Genomic DNA, 23270 nt, shown 5'->3' on the forward strand with positions numbered 1-23270 from the left:
CTGAAGGATCAACTGAAGCTTTTTACTCCAGTAAAAGTGTAAAAGTACTGGTTTCAGAACGACTTCAAGTAGAAAAGTAAAAGTAATGGAAGGAAAACAAAGGCTGAAAGCTTAGGCCGCGCCACAGGGGTCTATAGTGCACCCCCCTCCTCCCCAAAACCCATTTCTCTAAAAGTCATAATGAGGAGAATGATCTATTAAAATGTTGATGTTAAAAATGTTGGGCTGCACTAGGCTCCTGTTTCAGCTGCAGATCTGCCCATTGAAAATGAAGCATTTCAGTAATATCAGCTCTATTAAAGGAGCGTCTCTGTGCTCTACTGAGCATCAACATGAGCTTCATGGAGGAAAATATGAGGAGTCGTTGTCTAGAAGTTCTGTAAAGCTGCAGAAAGTCAGACTTCAGAGGCGTGTGATCAATAAGCTTTATTGGAATGTAAATGTGGGGCTCAGTCGGGACGTTTCACTGCAGCTCTCTTGAGTCTCTGCCACGGACACAGTCTTCATACTAGACTACAGACGTCTGCTGTGAGCTGCTGGAGAGGGACGGGACGTGTGCAGGTGTGATGGATCTCTTATAAACCAATAGGGAGTCAGAATGGAGTCTGTTTATACTTCTCATCCAATCAGGATCAGACTCACACTTTCAGGATGGAGAGATTTATCTGGATATATAAATGAAATAAGAGGAATGAGGCTGGTTTTAAATGTAAGGAGGAGAAAGTTCAGATAATTGAGTATAAATAACCGACATTTTTACTTAAGTAAGTTAACGAAGTATTTGTGCTGTGAGAATCGCCTCCGTACGTCGTAGTCGAGAAAGATGGTGGTTGTCTAATCTATATATATATATATGATATGCTTGTGTAATATGATATAGATATATTCATATGTGTTTCTATATGTATATTCAATTTTATTTATTTATTACATATATATATATATATTTATAGGCGTACATTGTTACATCGGTTGTTTGTTCATCATTTTGGGCCTGTGTTTTACAGAGGTTAGATTGGTGACAATCCAAACCAAGTGTTTGTTAGCAGAGTTAGCCTAGCATCTCCAGTCGTGAACTAAAGAAGCAAGCGTTAGACATACAGATATGTCTTGGCTGATTGGCTGAATCTGGGGTTTAGGGATCAATCATGATGATTTGATTTCTTGCCAAAATATTTCTTTAAAAAAAGATTTAATTAATTAATTAATTTATTTATAATATAAATGTATATACAGATATATATATATATATATATATATATATATATATATATATATATATATATATATATAAATATTAAAAAGATGCTTTTTATATTAAGATTAAAATTTTCTACACTTTTATGTAACTTTTTATTATAAATATTAATTACACACATTTTTTTTTTTATTAATTAAAAACAAAATGAATATGGTGGACTTTTATATGCTAGCTATAAATGGTAGCTAGCTAAACCTCAAAATGACTGAATCTCATTCGAACACAATAACAAAAAATTCCCACAGAAAATAAATGTTTGCTGAAGTGGAAAAAATGACAAAATCTTTAAAATTAAGTTATTGTGTTTTTGTTGTGAGAAAAACGCGCCGTTAACTTGTGCTAAAGCTAATGCTAACATGCATTTCAGGCTACAGACTGGCTTCAGTATTGTCTGTTATTTAGTTCATACCTTCAAATATATATTTCAAACATACTTTCTTTAAATATTGCAGTAATAAATTATATATAATTTAAAGGTGTGTATCTTTTCCTCTGAATATTTAAATAAAACAGCCACTGGCTCTATATTCTGGTGTAATGAGAGGGGGACTTTTATTTTAGTTAGCCGTTAGCTAACCCAACTCAAATGACGTCACTGGAGCGTGTTTTCTTTTCGAGCTCCTTCTCAAAATGGCAGCCCCCGGTGAGCACGCGTTTCCCCAAGACGACGGAGAAGTGGAGGAGATGGAGGCGGCCGGCAGCGACCAGGACGACATGGAGGAAGAGGAGAAGGACGACGGCGCGGATAAGCAGGTGTACGTGCCGGGTCTGCAGCCGCTGGAGCCCGGGCAGGAGCTGGAGATGGACCGCGCCGCTTACCGCATGTATCACGAGTGCCAGACAGGTCTGCTCGCGCGGCGTTCTGACTTATATTGATTAGTATTTTATATTTATTATTTTTATTAATTTTTACTGTATTGATTTGTTTGATGTGGTGGGTGGTATTAGCTGATAGGATTATTATAGCTGATTTTAATTATTATTAAAATAATAAATAATAATATTCCATGCTGGCACCTGATTTATTTATTTAATTAGTTAAACATTTTTTAAAAACATTTTTATTTTTATTTATTGGTTGATTCAAGTAGATTCCTAATTTCCTAACGTCATAGGTCTGTTTTCCCGGTTTTCTATGCATGACGTCAACACTATACGTCACATACAATAACTGCCCCCCCCCCCCCTGTCTTGGCTGATTGGCTGAATCCGGGGTTTAGGGATCAATCATGATTTGATTTCTTGCCAAACGATTCCATTACAAGATTAATTAATTGTTAATATAAATGAATATTTATTATTATTTTTAAGTTTTTAATTTACTATATATAATTCTTTTTAATGTATTAAAAAATGGAGAGTTACTGCTGTGTGTAGGATTGAGCTGAATTTGGTTGAACACGTTCTCTCGCTCGTCCTCTGCAGGTGCTCCATGTCTAAGTTTCGACGTCCTGCTCGATGGTGAGGGAGAAGGTAGAGAGACCTTCCCCCTCTCTCTGCTGCTGTGTGCTGGAACCCAGGCCAACACAGCGCTCAGCAACAGGTAGGTTGGTGAGGGGATGGTTTAGCCTCATGTGACCGTGGCCATGGCCGTGCAGGAGCGCTGACGTGACCTATCGCCCTCTCCCTGTCCAGACTCATTGTCATGCGCATGCACAACCTCCATGGCATTAAGCATGACAACGAGGAGGAGGAGGAGGAGAAGGAGAGCAGTGACGAAGAGAGCGACGACGAGGATGACGATGAGGACAAGAAGCCCCAGATGGAGCTGGCCATGGTTCCCCATTATGGAGGAATAAACAGAGTCCGAGTGAGTGAAGGAACCCGTCGTCTTTTTTTTTTTTTGCTTGCTTAAAAGATCTGCATGTTGTGCATTTTGACAGACTGTAATACACTACAGGAAGCGTAGGGGGCGCTCTATAATGCTTTATAATGATCATATGATCCACACGCTCATTCTGACAGACTGTAATACACTACAGGAAGCGTAGGGGGCGCTCTATAATGCTTTATAATGTTCACATGATCCACACGCTCATTCTGACAGACTGTAATACACTACAGGAAGCGTAGGGGGCGCTCTATAATGCTCTATAATGTTCATATGATCCACACGCTCATTCTGACAGACTGTAATACACTACAGGAAGCGTAGGGGGCGCTCTATAATGCTCTATAATGTTCATATGATCCACACACTCATTCTGACAGACTGTAATACACTACAGGAAGCGTAGGGGGCGCTCTATAATGCTCTATAATGTTCATATGATCCACACGCTCATTCTGACAGACTGTAATACACTACAGGAAGCGTAGGGGGCGCTCTATAATGCTCTATAATGATCATATGATCCACACGCTCATTCTGACAGACTGTAATACACTACAGGAAGCGTAGGGGGCGCTCTATAATGCTCTATAATGCTCATATGATCCACACACTCATTCTGACAGACTGTAATACACTACAGGATACGTAGGGGGCGCTCTATAATGCTCTATAATGATCATATGATCCACACGCTCATTCTGACAGACTGTAATACACTACAGGAAGCGTAGGGGGCGCTCTATAATGCTCTATAATGATCATATGATCCACACGCTCATTCTGACAGGCTGTAATACGTTTGCTTGTCCTCCATGTGTATCAGGTGACCAGGCGGGGTGAGCAGTCGTTGGCTGCTGTTTGGTCAGAGAAAGGCCAGGTGGAGATTTTTGACCTTCGGCCGCAGCTGGACGCGGTTCACAACGCTACAGTCATGGCAGCGTTCATAAAGCAGAACAAGGAGGCCACGCCCTTATTTAGTTTTTCAGGTCACATGACTGAAGGCTTTGCCATTGACTGGTCTCCAAAAGTACCAGGTCAGTGGATGCAGTGGGGTTTTGCTGGCCTGCGAACATGTGTGTGTGTGTGTGTGTGTGTGTGTGTGTGTATAGCTTTGCCATGTCTGAGATGTTCCTCAGCATATGTCCAAAAGTATCTGGACACCCCTTCTAGTTAGTCTGTAGAATTGTGTACCCAACACCAACCGTTTGCTGCCCTTATCTGGAGTGATTGCTCTCCATCCGATACCTTTGGGATGAGCTGGAGTGGCAGCCATCAATTTATGACCTCACTAATGCTCTCGTGTGGCTGGGTGCAATTAAACCTTCCTGGCAGCAATGTTCCAGCATGCATGGAGTAAGCAGAGTAGATGCTGTAGTTACAACAACAACAAAAAAGGCAAACTCCCTGTCAGTACCCTTTTAATTTAATAAAGAACTGCTGAAGATGTCCACAAACTTTTGGACACACAGTGAATGTTCTATATACCAACGCCCCTTTCGTCCCTTTCGTTTGTCCGGAAGGCCGTCTGGTCAGCGGGGACTGTAAGAAGAACATTCACGTATGGGAGCCGAGAGAGGGTGGAGTGTCCTGGCAGGTTGACCAGCGGCCGTTCAGCTCGCACACGAAGTCCGTGGAGGACCTCCAGTGGTCACCCACTGAAACTACAGTAAGTCAGTAGCAGCAAGGGAACTGGACCAAGCCTGTAATTGTGGATGGTGAATCAGCTGCTTTGATTTTGTGGTGTTATTAAATATATATTAATGAAATAATATTAATATTAAGAATCAAAATTGTTCCAAAAGAATCAAAACATATTTGAGATTCATTGATTCATTGATTCTTTGAGTCATAACCGGATCATTAAACCGAGGTGCCCTTTCAGGTATTCGCCTCCTGCTCGGTGGATCAGTCCGTGCGTATTTGGGACATCAGAGCTCCGCCCAACTCCATGCTTTCAGCCAATGAGGCTCACTCGTCGGACGTCAACGTCATCAGCTGGAACCGAACCGAACCCTTCCTGCTGTCTGGAGGGGACGACGGGCTTCTGAAGGTGTGGGACTTGAGGCAGTTCCAGGTGAGCGGACACCTAACGGTCAATATATTATAATATAATTATAACCATATAATTATGGTTATAATTATAGCTCATAAAATAATAAAAATATAAGATTAAAAAAATAATTCACTGTATCTCTACCCCCCCCCCTCTCCCCCAGTCTGGACGAGCGGTGGCCACCTTCAAGCAGCACAGCGCCCCAGTGACCTCAGTGGAGTGGAACCCAATGGACTCCAGTGTGTTCGCTGCTGCTGGAGCGGACGATGTCATCAGCCAATGGGATCTGTCGGTAGAGTCATGTGACATGAGCGAACGGGCCGATGGTTTAAAGGAGCTCCCGCCGCAGCTGTTATTCCTCCATCAGGGTCAGACGGAGGTCAAGGAGCTCCACTGGCACCCCCAGATCCCCGGGACCATTGTCTCTACGGCGCTGTCGGGGTTCAACGTCTTCAGAACTATCTCGGTGTGAACGTCTCGAACTTGCGTACGTGTGTTCGTTTCAGAACCGGTATCGTAGCAGCGCTGGGTCAAGGTGTTGGTAGACCACCAATCACTGCGCTAGTTTCAGGGTGCTGGATGTTCTGGCCTGCATTTACAGGACTGCAGGAGCAGGGACTGCGGCGGTCTGGGTCATAGGGACTGGTAGGATCGGCGCGTAACCTAAGAGACGTAGCTGTGTTTTTATTGGCTGCTTGTGCTCTTTCAACTTTACTCCATCTGTTCATCTCTGTCATGTAATCTGATTAAAAAAGGGGATTCCACGTCGACTGTGATCGTTTATTTACTGTAGACAAGCATTTGAGAAACCTCTCGACTCCTCAAACCTCGTCCCCACAGTCGGCCGTCATGAGCTCCTCTAAGCAGCAACAATCGTTCCAGAGAGTTTTATTATGGTCTGTTTTAAAATAGCTCCACGCTGCAGACCCTCAACTCCTTTATTTACCTTCTGAGAACGTCCACACTGCTGCTGCAGCCGGCTGGGGGCGATGTCCGGTGCTGGGGCCTCGAGGACAGCAGATGGCGCTCTGAGCACCGTGGTTAAAGCAAAAACCCGGAACTGGATGAAACCTGATCTGTTGAAATACGCCTGGATGGAGCGCCACATGATATCAGTAATAACCGCAGTATTGAGGCGTGAATATGAATATGATTCCTGCATTGTTCTCATAGCCTGAGCGAAGACAGCACTGCTAGAACCGGTTCCACTTTCACTGCTCTGCCAGATAAACAGTCTAATAAAAAAACGTCTCTGAGCTTTTGTGAGACGGCGACAGCGTGCCAGTACAGTCATCTGATTAAAAAAATTAAATAATAAAAAATAATTTATTTTATTAATTTGTTTTGAGAGAGAGACCTAAACTCTCTTCATATATTTTTAAGTCCAAAAGTTTGTGGACACCCCTTCTAATGAGTGCATTCATACTTTAAGTTGCACCCATTGTTGACATAAATGTGCAAATGCACACACAAGTACTGCCAATAGAATAGGACTCTCTGGAGCAGATCAGCATCATGACCCTATTGGCTCCATGCTGCCTAATAATGCCAGGCGTGGGCTAGTAGAGGGGTATAAAGCCCACCAGCATTGAGGAGCTGTGGAGCAGTGGAAGAGCTGTGCTCTCTGGAATCTAAAAAAAATTTAATAATTAAATTAAAAATTAAAATTTAATTAAATTAAATTGAGAGAGAGAGAGACCTAAACTCTCTTCATATATTTATAAGTCCAAAAGTTTGTGGACACCCCTTCTAATGAGTGCATTCATACTTTAAGTTGCACCCATTGTTGACATAAATGTGCAAATGCACACACAGCTTGTCTAGTCTCTGCAGAGAAGAAGTACTGCCAATAGAATAGGACTCTCTGCAGGAGCAGATCAACATCATGACCCTATCGGCTCCATGCTGCCTAATAATGCCAGGCGTGGGCTAGTAGAGGGGTATAAAGCCCACCAGCATTGAGGAGCTGTGGAGCAGTGGAAGAACTGTGTCCTCTGGAATTTAAAAAAAAATTAATAATTAAATTAAAAATTAAAATTCAATTGAATTAAATTGAGAGAGAGACCTAAACTCTCTTCATATATTTATAAGTCCAAAAGTTTGTGGACACCCCTTTTAATGAGTGCATTCATACTTTAAGTTGCACCCATTGCTGACACAGATGTGCAAATGCACACACACAGCTTGTCTAGTCCCTGTAGAGAAGAAGTACTGCCAATAGAATAGGACTCTCTGCAGGAGCAGATCAACATCATGACCCTATTGGCTCCATGCTGCCTAATAATGCCAGGCGTGGGCTAGTAGAGGGGTATAAAGCCCCCCAGCATTGAGGAGCTGTGGAGCAGTGGAAGAACTGTGTCCTCTGGAATTTAAAAAAATTTAATATTAAATGAAATTAAATTGAGAGAGAGAGAGAGACCTAAACTCTTCATGTGATCACTTCTGAGAGATGGAGGTTATATAACGAAACACATCATGTATAGTATAGTGGTTCTGCTCTTGGGCTGAACTTGCTAGGACGTCCCGACCTGGCCCCACTGGTCAGCTGTTCCACTTGTAAATGATGAAGTACCGGACGGTGGAACGGCTGAACAGATTTCCGTCTGCTCCGAGATCTTCTTAAACCCCCTCTCCCAGACTCAATGTTGAACAATTGAAACAGTTGAATTTAATTATTTATTTATTTGATTTGATTTTAATTGTGAAATGAAAAATAAAGGATCCTTTCTCCCGGGCTGAAAGAGCACCCTAGTCGAGGAGTCTCCCAAACCTGGTGCCATCGTGGTACATTGTGAAGTTATACTGGTGGCACCTTCAGCCTCCGCCGTGGCCTGATCAACGAGGCCTCGGGAAAACACAGGCCTCCAGTAGCTCATGTCTGAACTTCGCTGAAAGCAGCTGCCAGACTGGATCCGATTACAAACGCTTCCCCAATAAGTGGCCTATAAAGCCCTGTCAGTGTGGGAACGCTGAAGACGTGCAGAAGAAAAAAAAAAAAAAAAACACACCAAAGAAAAACACACCGTCTACACGCTCGGCCTCCACCCACTGTTTTTTCCACCCATTGTTTTCGCCACTCCCACAGGAACGCCCAAATTCCACAGCACAGACCAGTTTAGCCAATCCATCTATATATATGTGCAAAAGTTTGTGGACACCCCTTCTAATAAAAAACGCATTCAGCTACTTTAAGCTGCACCCATTGCTGACACATATGTGCAAAGGCACACACAGCTTGTCTAGTCCCTGTAGAGAAGATAGAATTAAATACTGCCAATAGAATAGGACTCTCTGCACCAGATAAACATCATGACCCTATTGGCTCCATTCTGCCTAATAATGCCAGGCATGGGGTAGTAGAGGGGTGTAGAGCCCCCCCCCCAGCAGCATTGAGGAGCTGTGGAGCAGTGGAAGAGCTGTGTTCTCTGATGATGATGGTGAAGGAGCTCCATCCAATATTGTTTTGGGATGAGGTGGAGTGGTGGTCATTATCCGACATCCTGACCTCTAGTAGGCTCCAGAATCTAGCAGAAAGCCTGTACATAAGCAGGATAAAGCATTGCTATGACCTTTTATAATCAGGTGTCCAAAGACTTTTGTCCATTTTGTGTATATTTGGGTATATATATTTTGGGCAATGGGCAAGACCCGTGACGACTGGATGGACCGAGGAGGGACAGGCCATGACCCGAGGCTCATCGATGTCAAGGATGGTTACGGGAGGAGAAACGGGTCGGACCAGCTGCAGACTGGTAAGAGTGCCCATGCCGACCCCTGTCCACCGTCGCCTACAACGGACACGTGAGCGTCGGATTTTCTTCTCCATCCTCGGTGCGTGCGCTCTCTGTGTTTACCTGTGGGAGGCGCTAGCTTGAACAACAAATCCGATCTGCAGTGGCTCCACCTTACAAGCCGCAGGACTTCTCGGTAGAGATGCCACAGATACCACCTTCTGAGATGCTGCAGGGGGAGTTTTGAGGGCGGCACATGGAGGGACAAGGAGGCAGGTAGTCACAATAAAAATGTGTGTATGTAGGTAATATATATACGAAATGTTATATAATATCTATATATTCAAAGGAGAAAAAATAATAATATATATATATATATATATAAAGGCATTTAGGGCATGCTATGTGCCGCAACCACCCGCACCAGTTTGGTATTGAGATGATTTATTAAAAAAGTCATTTATTGACTACACTGTACGCCATGGCTACATTTCCACTTGTCTTAGTAATTCCCAAATCACGAGTTACAAACGCTCCCAGTTTAACAACGTATACTTTCTGTACGATACACCTGAACCTGAAAGAAGTATGCCTGCTTATCATAAAGCTGTTTTACAATATTAAATATTAAATGTAAGACTGGAAGAAGAACTACTAGAAATTTCTGTCATTTCCCCATGATACCATAGTGCTAACCATGAAGCATTAGCCTTAGTAAGACACTGGTTCGAAAAGCCTACGTACACCATTCCTACACCATTGGTTATCATGAAGCTTGCAGCACTGGACGATAACGGTGGCTCTTCTTTATGTGTGAAAACTCATTATTAACCTATTAATGATCAAAATCCAGTTTTCCAGATTTTTAGCTTTGGTTATTTCTCCCTTCTATGGAATGCTGATTAGGAAAGCATTCTGCAGAGCAGACTTTTCCGTGCTTGGTCCCCTGCAAATTGCCGCTCGGTGCCCCTAAAGGCCGATCTCATCATCGGACTCGTCCTCGAACGTGTAGCCCTGCTCTCCCGACACGCACTCTTCCTCCGAAGCCGATTCCTCCTCTCTCCTTCTGTCCAATGGGGAGACACCTTCGTATTCCGAGCTCATCGAGGAGGAGGGGCTTGGGCTGTGATCTGCTCTGTGATTGGTCGATTCCACCACATCGTTACTAGCCATTTCTTTATAGGCCACTTCTTGATAGGCCATTTCCTTATAGGCCATTTCTTCGGTTTCTCTTTCCTTCCGAAATTCCTCCTCCGATCCGTTTCCACCGTTTCCGAACTGCCGGCCGATAATTTCCTCTTTTTTGTCGCTGAACCGCACCTTGGGCCTCAGGCCTTTGGACTTGACCCCGTTTACTTCGCTCAGCTCATTCGCTTCACCGTCTGCGGCGATCTTGACGGGGTTGAACGCTTCTTCTTCTTCTTCTTGTCCTTCTTTGCCCGTCGTCCAGTCACAGCCCAGCCCGAGCCCGTCCATCACCCCCAGAACGTCTCCCAGAATGGACGGACCCAAGTCCAGGTCCAGGTCGAAGGACGAGACCGATTCTGAATGATGGAGTTGTGGAAGAGCCCCATCGGAAGCCACGCCGTCGTCGTCGTCGCAGCTCAGCCTCGTCTGCGGAGGCTCAGTGGTGCTCGCCGTGGGTGACGGGCCGGACTGTAGAGACTCTTCTGTGCTGGACTTTGTGGACTCTGAGTTGGAGGGGCCGCAGTTTGACAGAAAGGACGTGTCTCCGAAGGCGTCTCCCCCCCGACCGATGTGCATGGTGTGGCGGAAGTCCCCCAGTGGTGCAGAGATCATGGTGGGATCCAGGCGGGGAGCCCGCCCCGACTTGTGGAGAGGCATTGGAACTGAGGGAGAAAATCAGAGGAAGTTATTAGTATTTAAAATAAATAAATATGAGCATATAAGTAAAGATCACACCTCAGTCTTTCACCTATTTACCTATACCCATCCATACCTCTATCCATCTATACCCATACATATCCATACCCATATCTCAACCATCCATACCCCATACATCCATACCCATACATATCCATAACCATCAATACCTCAACCATCCACACCTCTATTCATCTATACCCATACATATCCATACCCATACCTCAACCATCCATACCTATACATATCCATAACCATCTATACCTCAACCATCCATACCCCTATCCATCTATACCCATACATATCCATACCCATACCTCAACCATCCATACCTATATATATCCATAACCATCTATACCTCAACCATCCATACCTATACATATCCATAACCATCTATACCTCAACCATCCATACACCTATCCATCTATACCCATACATATCCATACCCATACCCATCCATACACTAATCCATCTATACCAATACATATCCATAGCCCTACATACCCCTATCCATCTATACCTATACATATCCACACCTCAATCATCCATACCCCTATCCATCTATACCCATCCATACCCCTATCCATTTATACCCACATATCCATACCCGTCCATACTTCAACCATCCATATCCCATCCATCCAGGATCTAAACATGCTTGGAGGAGAACACTAACTGCTAATTGATGCTAAGTAAGCAGAACCCTTGGATAACTTCTTTTTTAAGAGTGTTGAGTTCAAATGGTGACCAGTTCCAATGGAAAACTGGACCTTGGACCGGTACAGCACTGTGGTGCCGCACTTGGTCTCAGTGTGGAATATCAGCGCTCTGGTACTGTGACGACCCTCACTCTAATAATAATCCTGACATCTGATGATGAACTGATCCATTTCCTAAACAGGGAGAACCGTGATCAGTCACTCTGAGGTCAGAGATTTCCACTCCTAATGTCCAGGATCAGATATCATCCCCGAAGCTGAAGCCTGGGAGCTGTCGAGGCAGGGTGAGAAAAGGCTGACTGATGCCAGAGCCATGCTCAGACTTGTAGAAGAGACACACGAAGCACAGCCACATAGTTTTAGAGTCCTCCCTGAGGCCTGAGCGAGACCCACGTCAGGATATTATGAAACTGTCAGATGCCGAAGACGTTATTTTTAAAAACAAGGCTAATTATACTAACCACGGCTAAGCTATCAATTAGCATGCTATTATCTGCTTAATGCTAACTGTTGGCAATACAGTAGCAACCTGTATTACACACTGTCCCACCATATACTGTCCTAACTTACCACATTATACACTGTCCCACCATATACTGTCCTAAATTACCACATTATACACTGTCCCACCATATACTGTCCTAAATTACCACATTATACACTATCCCACCATATACTGCCCTAAATTACCACATTACACACTGTCCCACCATATACTGTCCTAAATTACCACATTATACACTGTCCCACCACATACTGTCCTAAATTACCACATTACACACTGTCCCACCACATACTGTCCTAAATTACCACATTACACACTGTCCCACCACATACTGTCCTATATTACCACATTACACACTGTCCCACCATATACTGTCCTAAATTACCACATTATACACTGTCCCACCACATACTGTCTTAAATTACCACATTATACACTGTCCCACCATATACTGTCCTAAATTACCACATTATACACTGTCCCACCACATACTGTCTTAAATTACCACATTACACACTGTCCCACATATACTGTCCTAAATTACCACATTATACACTGTCCCACCACATACTGTCTTAACTTACCACATTATACACTGTCCCACATATACTGTCCTAACTTACCACATTATACACTGTCCCACCATATACTGTCCTAAATTACCACATTATACACTGTCCCACATATACTGTCCTGAATTACCACATTACACACTGTCCCACCATATACTGTCCTAAATTACCACATTACACACTGTCCCACCATATACTGTCCTAACTTACCACATTATACACTGTCCCACCATATAATGTCCTAACTTACCACATTACACACTGTCCCACATATACTGTCCTAACTTACCACATTATACACTGTCCCACCATATACTGTCCTAAATTACCACATTACACACTGTCCCACATATACTGTCCTATATTACCATATTATATACTCTCCCACCATATACTGTCCTAAATTATACCTTGTCCCACCACAGACTGTCTTATATTACCAAATTATACACTGTCCCACCACAGACTGTCCCATATTACATGTTATATGCTGTCCCAACACATACTGTCCCATATTACACATTGTCCCACCACAGACTGTCTCATATTATACACTCTCCCACCACAGACTACCCCAAATTCCCATATTATACACTGTCCTACCACAGACTGTCCCATTTTACCATATTATACACTGTCCCACAACAGACTGTCCCATTTTACCATATTATACTCTATCCCCTTTCATATACTGTCCCCTATTACCACATTATACACTGTCCCACCACAGACTGTCCTGTATTACCATATTATACATAGTCCCACCACAGACTGTCCCGTATTCCCATATTATACACTGCCCAACAACAGACTGTCCCATATTCCCATATTATACATAGTCTTACCACAGACTGTCCCATATTACCTCATTATACACTGTCCCACCACATATTGTCCCACACTATACACTGTCCCACCACAGTGTCCTGTATTACCATATTATACATAGTCCTACCACAGACTGTCCTGTATTACCATATTATACACTGCCCAATAACAGACTGTCCCATATTCCCATAGTCTTACCACAGACTGTCCCATATTAGCATATTATACACTGTCCCACCACATATTGTCCCATATTCCCATATTATACACTGTCCCACCACAGACTGTCCCATTTTACCATATTATACTCTATCCCCTTTCATATACTGTCCCCTATTACATTATACATAGTCTTACCACAGACTGTCCCATATTAGCATATTATACACTGTCCCACCACATATTGTCCCATATTCCCATATTATACACTGCCCAACAACAGACTGTCCCATTTTACCATATTATACTCTATCCCCTTTCATATACTGTCCCCTATTACATTATACATAGTCTTACCACAGACTGTCCCATATTAGCATATTATACACTGTCCCACCACATATTGTCCCATATTCCCATATTATACACTGCCCAACAACAGACTGTCCCATTTTACCATATTATACTCTATCCCCTTTCATATACTGTCCCCTATTACCACATTATACATAGTCTTACCACAGACTGTCCCATATTACCTCATTATACACTGTCCCACCACAGACTGTCCCATATTACCATGTTATACACTGTCCCGCCACATGTTGTCCCCTATTACCCCATTATACACTGTCCCACCACATACTGTCCCACATTCCCATCTAACACGCTGTCCCATGCGGCGTCTCAGCCCACCACCCCAGCTGTGCAGTGTAGAGGGGGGCGGGGGCGGGAAGTATTTGGGATCATGGGTGAAATCGCCATTTTTGTTACCTGGATGACGGGAAATCCAGCGACAGCAACAGCTGGAGAAGAAATCAGCCCTCTACTTCCCGCTGTAGTCCAGCAGTCCTGATTAACCTCTTACCCCCCTAATCCCGACTGGCTCTATCTTACCCCCCCACCTCCCACCCCGCCTATAACTCTATAACTATAACTATAACTCTTGCAGCGTTGTTTTTACGCACCGCGGTGAAGTTAGCGAGCTGGTCCGTCTGCGATTGCGCAAGTTCAGCGCGGCTCTGACGCTTAACTCCTCCGGTCCACCTTAAACAGCGCAGCGGCTCCGCTCTGGCCGAGCAGCCGCTGGGACGTGACTGCTGCTGCATTTAAGGTGGACCGGAGGAATTCCAGCAAGAAGCCCAGATTCGGCTCCGCTCAAGTTCTGAAGTTAGTCAAAGGTCGTCGGGGAAGCTGAATAAGGACATTATAGCCACTTATATGTAAAGTAAAAAGAGTTTGGGGAGGTTAAAGAGGGGCCAGGCGGTTTGTGAGGCTGAGGTCGGAAAAGCGCTGGAGGCAGGAGGGGAGAGGGAGGGGGCAGAGGGCACAGGGCTAGGAAAGTGAGTGCAGTTGCAAATTCGTCATTTAATGAGTTACTTACTGCGATAAATCTGGACTTCTCAGTCCCGTCCGGCCTCAGACTTACTCTCCTAATGACCACAGTCCTCGCTTATCCACGTTAAACCCTCGCTCGTGCTTTTTCCCCCCTCGTAACTCCTTGGCTTCTCTTCTCGGATATTTCTGTTTTCTCCCTCTGGGATGGGCAAGGAAGTGACGCGACGGTTATTGGGGTGAGCTTTGCTATTGAGCGGAGGAGGAGGAGGAGGAGGAGGAGGAAGAGGGGGGCAGTGGTTCAATTCCAGCTTCCACTTTTCTTCCAGCCATTCAGCCCAATTTCACAGCCCTCACAGCCCTCACACCTCACTTACCCTCTGACCCTCCCGGGCAGCCCGGACCTGCAGAGCCCATTCAAACAGCAGGCTACTTAAAGTGGAACTGCACCGACCCTCCAAACCTCCTGCACACCTCAGTCACGGCGTGTGACCTCTGGTATTCTAACAACTTCAGCATAAACGCACCCCTTCCCCAAAAAAACACCCCGACTGATATCGCTTCACAGTGGCGGTGATAGGAACCAGGCGGCAGCAGCACGATAGCAATAACAGCAGCTTGTTTTTTTGGGTGGGTCAAGCCGTTATTTTGTGCTAAGGTGCTGTTAAACAGCCGTACATAATCAAATGCACATAAGCTAGACGCTCCTGATGACGATCCAGCTAGAGGTATCTGTTAGCATACATGGTATAGTTATAGCGGCGTCCCGGGTCAGGGGCTGCATCCCTTGAAGGATGACTGACTGTCCCATATTACCTTATTATACACTGTCCCATCATGTACTGTCCCATATTATACTCAGTTCGGCTTATATTGTCCCATATTACCATATTAAACACTGTCCCACCACAGACTGTCCCATATTCCCATATTAAACACTGTCCCACCACAGACTGTCCCATATTCCCATATTATACACTGTCCCACCATATACTGTCCCATATTCCCATATTATACACTGTCCCACCATATACTGTCCCATATTCCCATATTATACACTGTCCCACCATATACTGTCCCATATTCCCATATTATACACCGTCCCACCATATACTGTCCCATATTACCATATTAAACACTGTCCCACCACAGACTGTCCCATATTCCCATATTAAACACTGTCCCACCACAGACTGTCCCATATTCCCATATTATACACTGTCCCACCATATACTGTCCCATATTCCCATATTATACACTGTCCCACCATATACTGTCCCATATTCCCATATTATACACTGTCCCACCACAGACTGTCCCATATTCCCATATTATACACTGTCCCACCATATACTGTCCCATATTACCATATTAAACACTGTCCCACCACAGACTGTCCCATATTCCCATATTAAACACTGTCCCACCACAGACTGTCCCATATTCCCATATTATACACTGTCCCACCATATACTGTCCCATATTCCCATATTATACACTGTCCCACCATATACTGTCCCATATTCCCATATTATACACCGTCCCACCATATACTGTCCCATATTATCATATTATACACTGTCCCACCATATACTGTCCCATACTACCATATTATACACTGTCTCACCATATACTGTCCCATATTATAATCAGTCCGGCTTATACTGTCCCATATTCCCATATTATACACCGTCCCACCATATACTGTCCCATATTACCATATTATACACTGTCCCACCATATACTGTCCCATATTCCCATATTATACACCGTCCCACCATATACTGTCCCATATTCCCATATTATACACCGTCCCACCATATACTGTCCCATATTACCATATTATACACTGTCCCACCATATACTGTCCCATATTCCCATATTATACACCGTCCCACCATATACTGCCCCATATTACCATATTATACACTGTCCCACCATATACTGTCCCATATTCCCATATTATACACCGTCCCACCATATACTGTCCCATATTACCATATTATACACTGTCCCACCATATACTGCCCCATATTACCATATTATACACTGTACCACCATATACTGTCCCATATTACCATATTATACACTGTCCCACCATATACTGTCCCATATTATAATCAGTCCGGCTTATACTGTCCCATATTCCCATATTATACACCGTCCCACCATATACTTCGTAATGCGGCCTCCGAAGGATGCAGCCCCTGAATTGGGACACAGCCTCTCTGCGTTTAAAAGTACTACTAGCACTAGTGACTGTGACGGGCCTAGCCCAGTCCTGTCCTCTCAGCAATACCAGGGCAGGCGAGGAGAACTTGTTTCTTCATTCTTGTACATCTGAATCACAGCGACCTTCAGCTGCACTCCTGGGTAATGAGGGTGACCGCCAACAATAATAATTACGGTAAAAGCACTCTGGCTTTTCCAGCCGTTCCACATTGTCGTCATAGCTCATTATTTCGCTATACGGAGAGGCAGGCATGAGAAATCTCCTATATGTGGTGTTTGCTTTTGGCTTATTAAAAAAGAAAAATCGTAAGAAAGGCGCTATATGTCCAAATATTTGTGGACACCCCTTTATACCACCCCCAGACATCCTATCCCTTCTGACGTCATCTTACAGAAGGACCATTTAGGACTCAATCGGTAGCCAGCCGATGTAGCGAGCATGCTACTCGTTAGCCAGTCAAGTCAATGCCAGGATGTGTCATGACACTGGCCCACGGCATCTGGTGCTGAGGTGGCGGTATGGGGGGCCCCCAAATGGAAATCTGCTCAGGGCCCCATAAAGGCTTGGGCAGGCCCTGGCCTCGCCCCTGCCGCCTGTAGGCCGAACCTTAGCTTGGAGATCACTTCCTTTCTGGAGTTGATTCAGAGCGAGTGTGACGCCAGCAGGACACAATAGTCAAAGCCGGGAAGTGTTGGAGTGTCTGTGAGCTCACACACACACACACACACACACACACACACACACACACACAGACGCACACACACACACGGTACCCAGGAGACTCGCCGAGGAGGATATTACAGTACCAAGAGCAGTGGTGGGTTACTCATCTCCATGGGGGAAAGCAGTCTACCTTCTTTTTTAGCTCTGTCTCAGTCTTTAACACATACATAATTGGACAAAAGTATTTGGACACCGGCACGTTCTTCTGAAATCCAGGATATTAAAAAGAGTTTCTCCTGCTTTTATTGGAGTAACTGTCTCTGCTGTCCAGGGAAGAAGGCGTTCTACTTGGATTTGTGGAGGAGGAACATTGCTGTGAGGATTTGATTGCACTGGTTGCATGTAGCTGCCTGCTACTGAATCCCAAAACATGTGCTTTTATTTTGGTAGTCTATTAAAGTATTTCGTTAAGGACACATTGTTCTCCTGAAGGAATATGAGTGTTCAGAACTGTGTGTACACCAAGCTCAGGGTTTTGAGCGTGAGTTGAACACACACGTACACACACACACACACACACACACACACATCCTGAAACGTCCTGCTGCTCGAGGCCTCCACAGGAAAAGGAGGGCAAAAAACAGAGAGGAGGAATTCCGCACAGACCCCCATGATCTCACTCCCTGAGCATGTCTTTCTGTCTCTCTGTGGTGACCATACTGGTCAACGCTCAGAAAAGAGTGACGTCATTTATCAGCAGAGACCTTTCCCACAGAAGGGGGGGGGGGGGGGGGGGGGTTCTAGGTTTAGTGTTACTAGCACCCAAAAGATCTGGTCAAGCTTGTCCACAAGAATCACCACCTTGACCAAACTAGTCAACCAGCATGAATAGCTTGACCACAGTGGTTCACTAGCATGACCAGACCTGACTGGTCTATACCGGTCCACAAGCATGGCCGACTTGACCACACTGGATTACTGGTCCACGAAGATGACCAGCTGGATCAAACTAGTCAACCAGTATGACCAGCTTGACCACACTGGTTTACTAGCATGACCAGCCTGATCACACTAGTCCGTAAGTATGACCAGCCTGACTATACTGGTCCACAAGTATGACCACCTCGGCCAAATTAGTCAACCAGTATGACCAGCCTGACTATAGACCATAGCCTGTCATAGACTAGCCCTTCTGTACTGTTTTCACTAGCTGGCTAACATGAGCTGCACATATTCATACACACATATTCATACTTTAAAATGCAAGCAGATTTATTATTTTATTTTATTTTATTATTTTTATTATTAAGTTTAATAAATATTGAGACCTGGTTGTTGAGACTTATTCAACACCAGTGTGTTAATTAATTGATAAAAGAAAAGATTTTAAATCATAATTTTTTGTATAATTTAAATACTAATAATATTGTAGAATATATTAAATAAATAAGAAAGTACAATTTTGTGTGCCGTTTATTTTAATTAGTTAAAAATATACATGTAATAAATACGATATAAAATAAGTAATAAAACCAAATTATTTATTTATTTAAATTATTGAACAAAAGGTTAAAAAATAACAGATTTAAAGAATTTTACAGAATTGTCTGCCAATCATTTGATGGTTCAGGCATTAACTGAATAAACTCGTGCCGGACAGCCTGGAGCTTTTATTTTGAAGCCCGCGCTGTGGGCTAGGATGTGTAGACATGTCCGACAACGCAGAGTCTCCCACAGAAACACAGAAAGAGGACTGCTCTCCGCAGCAGCCCAGCGCGGATTCCGGAGACAGCGGAGCGGCAGAAGAGAAGAAAAAGAGTAAATGAACGTTTTGAGTCCGCATTAAAAACCGCGCCTGTTAAAGTACAGCTTTATTCACAGCTTTAGTCCCCAGTAAACAGTCCACGCTCAGGGAGTTAGCCTGGTAGTTCCGTGATTAGTTTGATTGACAGTACTGTGAGCCAATGAAATAACACTATCTTGTTTCTGCAGCCAATCACCGAGCTGCTTGGACTGTCAACTAACCCGTGCTCTGTTTTGTTGTCAAGATTAAATGCGATGGTAGATTTTAGGGGTTTTGTGTAAATCTGCTAAATCAAACGTGACCTGATTTAAGAGGAATTGTGTTTTAGTCAAATAGAATTTAATAGAAAAGGTAAGATTATTTAATAAATGGGATTAAACCTTTAAAATAGCGAATTCTAGTTTAGCCACTGGTAGACCATCCCCACAAATTCAAAACATTTTCCTTTATAGGTTATATAAGATATGAATTATTGTTAATGGTTTTACTAAATTAGAAAATAATGTAATAAGATAAAAATTCCCCATACACTTATCCAGTACCTGCCCCCACCTTCCTAATATTATATAGGTCCCTCTTGCTGCCAATACGGCTCCGATCCATTGAGGCATGGACCCCACAAGCCCCCTGATGGTGTCCTCCTGTGGTGTCTGACACCAAGACTAACATTAGATGATCCTTTAAGTCCTTTAAGTTCTGTAAGTCCTTGGGAGGTGGGCGGGGCCTCCATGAGCATCGATGGGCCTTGGGCGCACTTGACCCTTCCTTGGGGCCCATTTTTTGCTAGGCACAGACCTTCGAGACTGGACCTCGAAGACTGTTCACTCACTGCCTGATACATTCACCCCTTCAGCTGGCAGTGGTTTTAATGTTATGGCTGATCGTTCAAGCCGACAGTGGGTGTGGCTTGAGCCATAGGGGAGTGTGAGTTATAGGAACGGGTTTTAGACTAGTCTGAATCATGTGATACAGACAGCCAATCAGCAGGTTGGATGCTAACGTCTGCCCCCCCCCCTCTTTTTTTAGTTGACGTGCTCTTGAAGGCAGTGGGAGACACGCCTATAATGAAGACGAAAAAGTGGGCGGTGGAGAGAGGGAGGACCGTTCAGTCGCTCGCTCAGTTCATCTCCCGCTTCCTTAAACTGGAGCCTAGCGACCAGCTGGTACGAGACGTGATCCTGAACTGGACATTGGGTAACTCAATCAGTGATGTCATTTTCTAAAGCTCCGCCTTTTTTTCTTCCAGTTCATTTACGTCAATCAATCGTTCGCCCCGTCACCGGACCAAGAGGTGGGCGTGCTTTTTGAGGTGAGTTAGGAGGCTACAGGTTCTGGACATGACTAGTCATTTCTGATTCATTATTACACTTTGTTCCCAAAAGTATCTGGACACCCTTTCTACATCATCATCATCATTATCATCATCATATCCATAGACAGCATTGGGCAGTGGGGTTCTCTGGAGTGATGATGGAGCTCCATCCAGTGTATTTGGGACGAGTTGGAGTGGCAGAGCTAATCATCCAACATCAGAGCCTGGATGCAATCAAATCCTCCTCACAGCAATGTTCCAAAATCTACTGCTACCAGAAGAGTAGCAGTTTCTGAGAATGGAAGAAAACCCCACTGAAGCCAGGTGGTGTTATTCTAAGCAGAAACTAATCTCACCAGTAGGGGTCGCTATAGGTCAGCTTGTTGGTTCAGGCCTCTCTAGGACCAACCAGGGCTTGAGCACAGCTTATACCGTTGTTACTGTAGCAATCAAATCCTCCTCACTGCAATGGCAGTCCAGCATCTAGTGCAAAGCCTTTTTAGCGGAGTGGAGGCCGTTACTGCAACAAACTCTCCATTAATACCCTTGATTTTAGAGGAAACCCAAAAAGGAGACGGAGAAGGAGGCGTCCACATACTTTTGACCATATTGTGTATGTGCATTATTGCGGTGGAGGTGAATGGAAGCAGAAACCACCAGTTCTACCAGAGTTCTGAGAAGAGTTCGGCTCTAGAACCTGCTTTTAAAATCAGATCATTAAAATGGTGGAGGGATACATGCTGCAGGGTGTAGTGCAGCTACAGAAAGTAGTCCCTAAAGAGAACTGGATTAGTTCAGATTCTCTATTCACTATTTTACCACCATCATCATCATCATCATCATCATCATCACTCCATATAAAACTCGGAAGACTCGTGTTGTAGCTTCACTGGTGGGTTTGGATAGGAAATAAAATTATGGGCTGTATCTGTGGTGTTGTAGTCATGGCGACCGACACCTGGTTCCATTCACCTCCACTGTACAGACATCAGAGTGGGTCAGTTTCTCTACAGTGAAGCTCAGTTTCACACCGAACCCGACTCTGGATGTGTTTATCTGAAACGCTGAGTTATGCAGAAATTTGAAAAACTGGGGTAGACGTCCCCTTTAATCTAATATCAATACACCGGATAGGAGAATAAAAGGCTCTGATTATTAATCATTTTCTCTCTGTTGTTTTCCAGTGTTTTGGCAGCGACGGGAAACTTGTTCTGCATTATTGCAAGAGTCAAGCCTGGGGATGACTTTTCAACCTTTCACACACACACACACACACACACACACACACACACACACACACACACATAAGCTTAAAAATAAAGGTCCTTCAATTCTTCTAGGCTCAAATGTCCAGTCCTGTACTAAACCTTGACTCGTTATGGACCCTTCACATAACTAGGAGGTTCTTTAGTGAAGAACCATCCATACAAAGGTTCTTTAAAGAACCAAAAAAAAAACCCTCATGTGTTCTTTAGTTACCACAGGAGATGCTAGGCTAACAGGCTAACCAACAGTGGACCTAGACTGTCACCAACCTCAACTCTGCAGCATTTATTGGCTTTGAAAATCTATCTTTTTTAATAAAAGAGGTTTGATGACCTTTATTTGCAGATTTTATTAAAGCCGGAACTCGTTTCATCTCCGCGGAGACGTTTATTAAAGTGTTTTACCGGGAGATGCGATTGGTGACAGTCCAAATCCAGTGTTTGTTAGCAACGTTAGCCGCCCTAGCATCTCCTGTTTTAAAGTGTAAAGGCACTCGTGAGACACCCAACACGTCCCGATGGGGGGGTGGTTAGGGGTCAGTGATCGGTCATGTTAATCTGTCGCTTCACCGAACTGCTCCTTTAACTGCGCGACTCTTGGAGCCTTTGTTGTTAAGCGATACACAGTATCCAGCCTCGTCCTCGTTTATTACTATGTCCTGTTTTTTTATGATTAATTATGAATTATTTCCTGTAGCCCAACTTTTATTTATGTAAATAAATGCATAATGGTGCAGATTTGATGTCCCATGTCTTGTCTTGTATTTCGTCCTCCTGTGTGCCCTGATGCTGGTCCTGATGCGGCCCTCTCCAGCATATCATCGGCTGATTGCGGAGACGGGGGGACTGCGGAGACGGGGGGGGGGGACGTGTAATAATCACAGGACAGGCGAATACCTACAGTGTCCCATCCAGCTGGACAAGTGGATTATATGTGAGAAATGGACAGCCTGTGATTACAGTGGTGGTGGGGGGCGGGGGGTTGAGGGGGCGAGCAAAGGATGGACGTGTAGGAGAAGAAAGGGTGGAGAAAGGGAGAGCGGGACCTAACAGATGGACTTAGGAGGGATTAGGCAAAAATCTGGGGTTGGACTCCGACACCAATTCCTGAG

General features: G+C 44.2%; 3 protein-coding genes across 3 annotated transcripts; 2 read left to right on the forward strand and 1 right to left on the reverse strand.

The window, feature by feature from the left end:
- Positions 1–1890: 1890 nt before the first annotated feature.
- Positions 1891–5912, forward strand: grwd1 (glutamate-rich WD repeat containing 1). The gene is made up of 7 exons (XM_072679077.1): positions 1891–2105; positions 2687–2804; positions 2897–3071; positions 3919–4129; positions 4616–4761; positions 4978–5169; positions 5312–5912. The coding sequence occupies exons 1-7, from the start codon at positions 1892–1894 to the stop codon at positions 5618–5620; spliced, it is 1365 nt and encodes a 454-aa protein (XP_072535178.1). The 5' UTR covers position 1891; the 3' UTR covers positions 5621–5912.
- Positions 5913–7815: 1903 nt separating this feature from the next.
- On the reverse strand, positions 7816–15089 carry cdc42ep5 (CDC42 effector protein (Rho GTPase binding) 5). The gene is made up of 2 exons (XM_072679078.1): positions 14931–15089; positions 7816–10729 (listed from the first exon to the last, which is right to left on the reverse strand). The coding sequence occupies exon 2, from the start codon at positions 10722–10724 to the stop codon at positions 9849–9851; it is 876 nt and encodes a 291-aa protein (XP_072535179.1). The 5' UTR covers positions 10725–10729; positions 14931–15089; the 3' UTR covers positions 7816–9848.
- Positions 15090–19476: 4387 nt separating this feature from the next.
- Positions 19477–22894, forward strand: atg12 (ATG12 autophagy related 12 homolog (S. cerevisiae)). The gene is made up of 4 exons (XM_072679080.1): positions 19477–19595; positions 20608–20744; positions 20828–20890; positions 22078–22894. The coding sequence occupies exons 1-4, from the start codon at positions 19487–19489 to the stop codon at positions 22135–22137; spliced, it is 369 nt and encodes a 122-aa protein (XP_072535181.1). The 5' UTR covers positions 19477–19486; the 3' UTR covers positions 22138–22894.
- The last annotated feature ends 376 nt before the right edge of the window (positions 22895–23270 follow it).

Source organism: Salminus brasiliensis, chromosome 5, assembly GCF_030463535.1.
Source record: "Salminus brasiliensis chromosome 5, fSalBra1.hap2, whole genome shotgun sequence".
Lineage (NCBI taxonomy): Eukaryota > Metazoa > Chordata > Actinopteri > Characiformes > Bryconidae > Salminus > Salminus brasiliensis.